Here is a 10,299-nt window from a genome sequence, read left to right as displayed (position 1 = left end):
GAGCTCCAGGAAAGGATGGCCTTCAAGGTGCAAAGGTAAAATACCTCACCCCTGAGTTTTCATGCACGGGTGCCTAAATTCTGCTGGGAGTGTAGCAGCAGAGACTTGAAACACCCATCTCAGCTAAAGCACCCAGTGCATAAGTGAATGGTCTTTTCACAAAGCCAGAGGGGTGTGGGACAGAATAAAATGGTGTCCTCTCAGGTTTGGTTGAATTTGACCAGGTGCCACCATTCTTGCCTGCTTGGCAGCTGTATTTTTTACCAATTCTTAGCAAGCTCCTGTTAAAAGCAGCATATGGGAAAACCACCTCACTGTTTATTAGCTTTTTTTTTGAATCCTCTTGTTAATAACTGTCTGGATTTGGCTTTGCAGGGGGTGAGGGGACTAGAAGGCACAGCTGGGCCTCCAGGACCTCCTGGACCAAGGGTGAGTACTTGCTAGGAGTGATATCTATCAAAATCTCTTCCTTGGCAGAGGCTTGTGCTTCCTGCTGGCTAGCTGTCACCCAGAGGTGTCAGGGCAAAGCCCCTTTTTGGGGTATCACGAGGAATACCTGGCTCATTGTGCAGCTCTCCACTTCCCTGCCACTGTCAGTTTAGGAAAACCAACCTTGGCTTCTTCTGATAAGTTTTGGGGAATCTTTGACCCATCAAGGAGATGCTTGTTTTGCTGTTTTTTGCCTTCCTGGTGCTACTGGTTTTCAGCTGTTGGTTGAGTTTGAGGTATATGGTCTTGTTAGACTGAAAGCAGGAGCTGGAAGATGCAAGCAGGTGTGAAAGGTTTCCCCCCACATTTCCAATACCTGCTGCCAGGGCTGTACTTAGATATAGCTAAATATATAAACTAAATTTTATATGAACTCAGTTTGGGGTTAGATGGTGGGCAGTGGACCTGATAGTTACTGATTTTCACTGCTGAGTTATAAGGAATTTGGGAGTCATGAATGGAGTAAGATGGAGATTGGTCAATGCTGTCTTTGTGTTAGACCCCACAGTAGTTACTTTAAAGTTAGGTTTTTATGGGATCTAAGGCTGAATTTAGCTCATAATTTTGACTTGCTCATCCTGAGAAGACGTGGAGCCAACAGGGTTGAACCTTAGCTTCCTAAATACAAGGAGAGCACTGCAGCCTTCACAGCAGGCTCTGAAAGCTGCTCTGGGGCTGCCTTGAAGACTTCCTTAATGTTCACCAATCAGAAGAATTGTTAATCTCTATTCAGCTGAAACATAATCACTGGAAAATTATAAAAGAAAGTATTTCTACTGGTTGCCTTGGTCTTGTTTTTTTCTTCCCTTTATGACTCCAAAGACATAGAAACCTCACAAAGAGGAGATGACTGAAGAAGACACTTCCCTCTCTAAGCTGCTGCTACTGTTGTAAACTATTAGAGGCAAACACAGGTCTTAAAGGAAAAAGATAACAACAGCATGGTATTGGGAAGCTGAAGAAGAGGGTTATGCCCTAGGCTATGCCTAAATCTGAATATGTAATGCAGCATCTAAAGCCTGGAGGGTAAAAACCACATCGTGGTTCATTGGCAGCACTCAGATTTGTTGGCTTGACCCTAATTGAGACAGTAATGGGAAATGATGTGACCATGACTCACACACAATATACCCTGAACGTTGGACTCCTGGCTGGGTGAGGTACTGGCAGAAACCTTAAGGCTACAAATGTCCTTGGAAAAGTCCTCTAAGCTCAAACTGCTGATGTCCCTGGAGCTGGAGGGAGATGTCAGCTTTGAACAGAAGAAGAAAGTTAGGCAGGTGAGTGGAATTTTATCTGTCTCTTGTAATTAATGTCTGCAGGGTTTCCAAGGAGTAGCAGGATCCCAAGGCAGCAGTGGAGAGAAGGGACCTCCAGGTGATGTTGGGCCAACAGTAAGTTTATCCTTTTGGGTTTCAAAGAAGACCAAAACATGGAATAATTGAGTGGAAAGAAGCTATTCCCCCAGCAGCTCTCCTAAAGAGGAGTTTTAATTCACACACATCCTTCTCAAGGAGATGTCTGGATATGGAAAACTCAGGCTACTTAACTGATGATAAAGCATTTAACAAATCCCACATCCATTCGTTCTCTTTAGATTCACAACCCACACAAAATCCAGCATCCAAACAAATTGCTGGCATAAGACTGGAGTAAAGTTGGGATATCTGTCCTAAGATTGGATCTGAGGAATTTCTGCATCCCTGTTGATAATGCTCTGTGCCACTGCTCCAGCTGCTGCTTTATTTTTCTTTTTCCTTAAAAACAAAGAAGCCAAAATATTCCTATGAGTTTGAAGCTCTTCTAGTCACTGTCATGAGGTCAAGGAAATGACAGGAATGTGGGAAACAAACGTTGTGCCCTATGTGCCCACAACTCACATTATTTTGTTTTCTTCTGCTCTTCCTTTTCCTAGAATTTTCTTTTTTTTTTTTTTCCTTTCCCATAGGGGCTGCCGGGTCCAAAAGGAGAAAGAGGAGAGAAAGTGAGTTTTCCTGGTGCTAGGCAATGCTGCCTCTGTATCCTACACTCAAAGGAGTGGATGTGGTAACCTGCTTTACAAGCTATGCTTGCAAGTACAACCCAAACCTTTCAAGGGTTGAATAACTTCATGTACCTACAGCTTGTCACCTTTCCATCACAGAATCACATAAAACTAGAATGGTTTGGGTTGGAAGGGACCTTAAAGATCATCTAGTCCAAATCACCCTGCCACAGACAGGGACATCTCCAGCTAGACTAGGTTGCTCAAAGCCCCATCCAATGTGGTCTTGAACATCTCCAGTGATGGAGCATCTACAGCTTCCCTGGGCAACCTGTGCCAAGGTCTCACCACCCTCAAAGTGATGAACTTCATCCTCATTTCTAATCCAAATTACAAAATCCCTCCCCAGCTTTCTTGTAGGCTCCCTTCAGATGCTGAAGGCCACAAGAAGGTGTCCCTGGAGCCTTCTCTTCTCCAGGCTGAACAAGCCCAACTTTCTCAGCCTACTGCAGGTGGGCTCTCATAAGAGTGGAGCAGAGGAGGAGAATCACCTCCCTCATGCACTGGCTATCCTGGTGGAGTAAAAACAACCCTGCAGCTATCAGGAGCTCCTTAGGATCCATTGTAGTAACGAGGAAGAAACTCCAACTGAAAATCCATTCTTTGCTGAGAAGGAAGCACCAAAAGCAGTTGGCTTCACTGAGCTGCTCTTTATTAATGCCTCAGTGTTATAATTTTTAATGATATTCTCCTTCCATTCCCACCAGCTTTTCCTTTTCTACATATTTTTTTTTTTCCAGTGGAACTTTTCTTTTTCTCTTAGGTGTTGTGCTAAGTCTTGATCTTTTATTAAGTCTGGGTAATCTGCAGTGATTCAGCCAGAGATGTGTATTTTCTAAAAGGTTTTGGGAGTATGCAGAATGTTATGAATTTTCACAGATAGAGTTATTGTCTATTTTTAAGGAGCTTTTTGTATTTTTATCACTTTTCCCTACTTTACTGGAACTTTCTAAAGGACTCCTCCCATACGACTTATTCAGAATACAGTAACAATAAAAATATTCATAAAAGATTCAGACAAAGATAGGACATTGTAATATCTGATCGTATTAAATGTCTTACATATCACAGAATATTAACTTACAGACTTAGAATCTTTCCTGATAAAATTTGAGAGTGAAATCTCCTCATCCTTATTTAGTAGCTTTGGTAATTATTGAGATTTGGTCTGGGCTTTTTGATGTGCAAAAGCAATTCTTGATGTTTCCCAACTGCAATTTTATGGCTTTGGAGATTTGTGATAAATAAAGCTGCATTTCACAGTAATTAATGCCTCTGAAACTCAAGCTGACCAAAAGGACAGGTAGAAAGCTGTCATACATTATTATATCAATCTTTAAAAAAATTATTAATACCTCCTTTTTTCTGTTCTTTGTTTTAATTAAAAATAAAAATATTTCACTTCAGGGGGAACCACAGTCCTTGGCCACAATTTACCAGCTCGTTAGCCAGGCTTGTGAGAGGATGATTCAAAGTGAGTATAACCAACCCAGCTCCCCAGCGTGCTCACACATCTCCAGCACTGGTGAGCAAAACCAGAGAGGAGAAAGCATGAAGCTGTAGCAACCCAAGGAGCTCCTCCATCCTGTGTCAGATGAGACAAAATCAAAGCATGTTGTCTAAAAAGGTACTTAAAATGATCAGCTAGTACTTGGACTGGCAGCTTTTTGGCACTAGCTGATCATTTTAAGTACCTTTTTAGACAACATGCTTTGATTTTGTCTCTTCTCTGAATCTCCCAGCCAAGAAAACAGTAATTTTCTGTCTTACCTTCTCAGCTCATGTGTTGAAATTTGACTCGTTCATTCATGAACATTCAAGGAAGCCAGTTCCTGTTTGGGAAGAAAAGTTAAAACCAGGAGAACCAGGACCACCAGGTCCTCCAGGTCCTCCTGGGAGCAATGGAGAAAGAGGAGAAAATGGCAACCCTGGACAGCCAGGCAAAGATGGGTACCCTGGGGAAAGAGGTATGGACAGAAGTGTTCATAAGCATTTTTGACTAGATCTTTGATATATTAACTCAACATTTCTGGTGCCCCAAAGCAGCACTATAAAGATAATCATCTCATCTCAATCTCATCACTATTTTCCTTTTGGACTTCTCTCAACTAGGAAGAGAAAACCAAGTTAGATAGCTCAAAGAGTAGGGAGAAAGATGCAGCCCATTCCTTTTGCAAGCTCTACTTTGAGGAGAAGGCCAGTTTGCTACCATGTGTAGATTTTGGGGGATGGAGAGTTGAATTTTAGAGGGCAGGAGGCTTTCCCCAAAGAAGGGCAAATGAAACAGCCATTTGGATGAACATATGGTGGGGGAACAGCTCACCTCAGGGCAGAAATGACTCTTGGGAAGCATGGAAGGAAGGGCTAAGACAACTGAAGTAATATTGAAAGTGGAAGTAGGTCTCTAGAGCAGTAGTTCCAACAACAAAAGCCTCACACATGACTAAAAGACTAGATCAAGGTAATCTCAGGAAGTGGCATCTGCTATTGCACATCAACGAGCCAATGGTGGGAACACATTTTGCTCAGATTTGCAGAGAATGTTTGTCAGTGGCTCGAGCAATTGCCTGTCAAAATAAAATGGAAAAGGTTGACTTCAGCAGTGGCCCAACACCTCTAAGTAAGGACAGACCTTCTGTTTGACTCCTCTCTCTGACACTCTTCAGTCTTAACTGAGATCTGCAGAGCTTATCCAAATGTCCCTTAAGAGAAAAAGGAAGTAATGACCTGCAGAAGTTTCCAGCCTGTTGAGTGAGGAGATGGGAGAAGGCAGAGCTCACCACGTGCTGGTTTCATGAGCAATTTCATGTGCAAACAGCAATCCTGAGTTACCAGAATCCAGTCGAAGAGACAGCTCAGCTTTGTGCTTTGATCCATGTGAAGAGCCTGGGAGTGGACTTCACATGGGCCAGTGCACTGCCACCAGTGCTATGAATTTCTTTGTGAGACAGAAATTTCTCCATTTTCACCCATATCAGGCTGAAAACTGATTTTGAGATTTGGCCTGAGCTTTTTGATGTGCAAGAAAAAAGCAATTCTTGATGTTTCCCAAAAGCTGGGAGTTGGATTTCTGGTGGTCACAGGCAAATGGTCACTCTGGAAAAGGGAGTAGGTGCCCAGAGAGAAGTAAAAGACAGATATTCCTCAGTGTTGCCAAGGGCTGGGACTCCACTTAAACATCTACAAGCCTGGTGGGGAGACTGCAGGAGCATTAATTGGGGTGAAATGCAGAATGCAGTGAAGTCACACTTCTCTCTTCTCTGTGATTAGGTGCCCCAGGGCCCAAAGGAGAAAAAGGGACATCTGGAGCCAGTGAAGAAGGGGTCCAAGGACCCAGAGGCAGAACAGGTAGAGTGAATGCAACCTCTTTGTACTGACCCAGTGAGGCCATCTGGAGCTCACCAGCTGCCAGATTCAAAGCATCATTCAGCCACTGTGGTGGGGCAGAAGGACCTTCCCACCAGGCTGGCAGCATCCTGGATGGCTCCTCTTTGCTAAGGAAGAGACTGCTCTAGGCAGCTTCTTCACTTTGGTGCCCATTCCAAGATGATGACGTATTTTGAGGACCTGAGACACATCCAGGGAGTTTTAGTTTTGGTGCCTTTTTGCATGCAAGGCCAGATGCTCAGAGAATGGGAACTCTGAAAATCCAGCTCCTGAAATACATGGGGGCTTGAGTAATCTCTCAGGATTTAGTGTACTCCTCCATCCTGACCCCTGTTCCATGCAATCCGTGGGAGGTTTGCCACTGACGTAACGAACCAGAAATTATCAAGAGACTGTGGTCAAACATATTCTTCTCTTTAAATTTTTATAGTTGAGGTGTAAAGACACAAAGAACAATGACTCTGGGGTGGATCCTGAGGTTTAGGTGTTTTTCTGCCTCGACATGGGGATGAACTTTGGATTCTGATAACCCGACTTCATTTTTAACCAAACCTTAAGTTCAAGAATAAGCATTCTAGTTACCTGGATTCAGAAGACATTCTTCCAATTAGGAAGCCCTAGTTTTCCACTAAAATGAGGAAACAGTGGCCAGAAAATTAACCACCATGTAGGATGGAGAAAATGTAGAAGAGGTTTTACACTGAAGCAGCTAAAGTGGATGTACTACCTCTTACAGTGTTTCTCCTTCTTCAGGCCCACCAGGAGAAATTGTGCTGGGGAAACCAGGTCCGAAGGGTTACCCTGGAAATGCTGGACCTCCAGGTTTTCCTGGTGTCAGAGGGCAGCCTGGGCAGTCTGGATATCCAGGGGGTTGTGATATCTCTGGATGTTATGAGGCAGGTAGAAGAGGTAAGTCCTGATTATCTCAGTGTGAAAGTTGTGGGTTTATAGCTGGTCTCTCTTCCTGGATATTGGGAAGAATTTCTTCAATGAGAGAAATAGGCACTGGAATGGGCTGCCCAAGGAGGTGGTGGAGTCACCATCCCTGGAGGGGTTCAAAAAATAAGTAGATGCAGCACTTGAGGTTCTGGTCTAGTGGTTAGGGAAACATTGGGATGAAGGTTGGACTTGATGATCCTAGAGGTCCTTTCCAACCAGAGTGATTCTCTGATTCTCTGTTTACTTCTCTTAAGCTAGACAGAGACCTTAGTTCACCCTTCAGGCATTGTCAGTCCTGCAAGAACCTCCTCTGCAAAGCAGCCAGGATGATTCACGTGTGGTTCCTATGGATAAAAGCCACTTCAGTTGACTTCCCCTCAGCCATCCTTCGTAGATTAACATGTAACTGCAGCAGTAGTAGAGCATGTGGAAGGATCATGGGGATATCTTCAGTTCTTAATGCCCCCAGGGGTGTTTCTGTGGTGGGTTGAGAGGAACAAACAACAGTTCCTACACAGACACTTCATGGAGGCTCAGCTGCACAAAGTCCTGAGCAATGAATAAAATCACTGACCCCAAAAGAAAGATTTACAAGGGAAAAGAATGAATTCTATGCCACCCTTCTGAGTACTTAACATTGATTTATTCATTTGCTCAGTGGCCTCATCTTTCCACACACAGATTTCATCCCCTGACAGCCGGTGTGGAGGCAGCTGAAGAGTCATTGCTTTGCTCTGGAAACCTCTGGGCTCCAAGGCCTCCAAGAGAAGCAGCAATCTGAAGAGCAAATGTGTGATTTGTGGGGATTTTTTCATGTCCCATCATTTCTGTATGGACAAGACAACCAACCACTAAAGTCACGAAAGCAGCCTGCATTCAGATGAGTCACACCTTTGTTTTTCAGCAAGCCCAAGACACAGGCCGAGGTGCAGGCTGACAGACTCCTAAGAAAAAGAAATAATGTATTGAAATGCTCAGAAATAACAGCTCATTTTTTTGCCTCTTTGTCTACTTGTGCTTTATTTTTGTCACCTGTTATTCCAGGGCCCCAACACAGAGAAAACAACACCTCGTACCCAAAGACCCAAATCCACTGGAACATACCCTACAGAGAGGGGTTTTATGCTGATAAAACAGATAAAAACTGATAAAAATCAGATTTATGTTGATAAAGATGAACCTCCTCCTTTTGCAACCCCTACTTTGGGCTGTGCTTGGTTACACTGCTTGCCAACTGCCCCTGCTTCAGAAACAATTGTCCCTGAGCTGTGATTTCAACCTGGAGCAACCAAACTTTTCATTTTTAGTTCCAGAGTGGAGCAAAAAGCATCAGCACAGATTTTTTTTTTCAAAGATGTTTAGAGGCAAAAAAAAAAAATGGAGCATCGTGTATATTCCTGTGTGCTTAGTTTGGATGTGGAGTTTCTGCAGCTACATCCACATTCAGGCAGTAGATTGGCACAAAAATGCCAAAAAGAAAGAGATCTACCTTAAGAAAATCAGGTTGTTTAGACAAAGAATCCAAACATTATTTCTGCTTGTCATTACAGAAAAAAATATCCTATAGAATTAAGAAATTTTGCTAAAGGAACATTTGGACATGTCAGACTTGTTTAGGAGTCACCCTACAATAAAAGCCACATTAAAAAAAAGAAAAATACTACATCCTGTAAGTATTTAATCAACTCCTTGGCTTCATGTATGTTCATCCTCCAGAAACTGCCAGGATTTAATGTTTTCAGTATGACATATATTCCCTTTGGAAAATGTAGAGAAAATGCCTAGAAACCCCACTCTGATAGAAAAAAAACCCATTTCTATTCTCTTTGGAGCTTTCCAGACTTTCTTTGACATATAAAATAGGAGTCTTTTTAGCTTAGAGGAAGTGTTGCTGCAGACAAAGCTCCAGCCAGAAGAAAAAGGAGAGGTCAGAGGAGCTGCAAGGACCCAGCAGAGTGGGATCTGTTTTCCATAGTCTCTGAAACATGAAGATGTTCTGAAAACGAACCGCAACTAAAATTGCATCCAGGATGGTTTTATTCCTTTTGGTGGAACTTCAAGCCACGTTTGCTTTGATAAAAATATGGTCTGATAAAGTCAGATACAACACGAAGGGTCAGACTTGAACAAAACTGGATCCCAGCCATTTGTGCACATTAATATCCCACACTTTGCTGAACACAACCTGGTGTTTTCCCTCTTCTGCTGTTCTTTAGCATACTTTGTGCTTTTATGGCCCAATTCATCACCTTGATGAATGTGGTTAAAAAAAATTCTCTTCCAGAGCTTTCCTTAGTAGGGACTTTGTTCTCAGAGCTTTAATAGCTAAAGATACAAGCTTGGATATTAGGTTTTTCTTTCAATTTAAAGCAGTTTTCTGGATAAACTTGACTCAGTTCATAAATTTAAGATGAAATCCCACAAATTCCTTCATTTCTTCACTTTTGCAAGCTGATACCTATTGACCTCCCCTTTTGTTTGGTCCTTATTAAAATCCTTTATCCTGATTTCCTCATTTTTATTACTGCCCCTAAGTAATCTCTGTCACAGAGACTTTTCCACACAACAGATACTGTGATGTTGTACCTTAGTTTCTTTAAAACTTCCATCTTCCAGTCTTGAAACTGTGATAAATTTGGATTTTTTTATCCCTGCTGCAGAGTTTGACTCACCCAGTGCAGCTGGATCCTGGCAGAAGCTGAAGACCTTTCAGACACAGATTTCTTTTTGCTATAAGCATCATTTTAAGGTATTAAATTGGTCTCAGGAGTAAGCTGCAATAAGCACAGAGGACTAACCAGCAACGTTGCTAACAAGCAGCTCTGAAAAGGCTTTCTCAGGGCTCAGCATCTTGGCTTGACCAGATTTAAAGGGCTGGAAACAAAGAAAACCTCCTGGGAAGGGATGAAAAGTCTCATAAATGGACATCCCTGCAGTGAGGAAGAGCACACAGGGGCTAGCAGGGCAAGTGGGGCTGTCACAGGGGGATTTTCATGACTCCTGTAGGTGAATCCTACATCCCACATGTGCATCTTTCTACCTGTCTGTCTCTATACAAGTAGTTTTCCTTGAATCCAGTTTCTTGTTAAATGTCTAGAGAGAAACTTATGCAGGGCAAGTGGGGCTGTCACAGGGGGGTTTTCCTGACTCCTGTGGGTGAATCCTACATCCCACACGTGCATCTTCTACCTGCCTGTCTCTATACAAGTGGATTTCCTCGAATCCAGTTTCTTGATAAAAGTCTAGGGAGAAACTTACCCAAAAGGGAGGTGAATCAAGCTGTGTGGGCTGGCTCACTGCAGAATGAGATGATTTTGTGGAAAATAGTCCTGAAAATACTGGGGAACTGGTGATGACATAGATCATCTTGTGTGCCCTGTGGCTAGGAAGATGACCCAGCGAATGGGAGCCAGAAGGAAGAGCTTGTAGGGGAAACACGA

At 43.0% G+C, this 10,299-nt stretch overlaps 1 protein-coding gene across 1 annotated transcript in view; it reads left to right on the top strand.

Annotated features, from left to right (window-relative positions):
• The window catches only part of COL20A1 (collagen, type XX, alpha 1), a 46,185-nt gene extending 39,055 nt beyond the window's left edge, over positions 1–7,130 (top strand). Inside the window, exons 32-40 of the mRNA XM_008941603.1 lie at positions 4–35; positions 376–429; positions 1,812–1,883; positions 2,438–2,473; positions 3,941–4,007; positions 4,312–4,500; positions 5,804–5,881; positions 6,674–6,829; positions 7,114–7,130. Of these exons, the coding sequence (XP_008939851.1) occupies positions 4–35; positions 376–429; positions 1,812–1,883; positions 2,438–2,473; positions 3,941–4,007; positions 4,312–4,500; positions 5,804–5,881; positions 6,674–6,829; positions 7,114–7,130 (701 nt within the window). The remainder of the gene's footprint in view (positions 1–3; positions 36–375; positions 430–1,811; positions 1,884–2,437; positions 2,474–3,940; positions 4,008–4,311; positions 4,501–5,803; positions 5,882–6,673; positions 6,830–7,113) is intronic.
• Positions 7,131–10,299: the final 3,169 nt, after the last annotated feature.

The sequence above is a fragment of the Merops nubicus genome, unplaced genomic scaffold (genome assembly GCF_000691845.1).
Source record: "Merops nubicus isolate BGI_N331 unplaced genomic scaffold, ASM69184v1 scaffold15535, whole genome shotgun sequence".
NCBI classification, from domain to species: Eukaryota; Metazoa; Chordata; class Aves; order Coraciiformes; family Meropidae; genus Merops; species Merops nubicus.
This window is presented reverse-complemented; position numbering and strand designations above follow the sequence as displayed.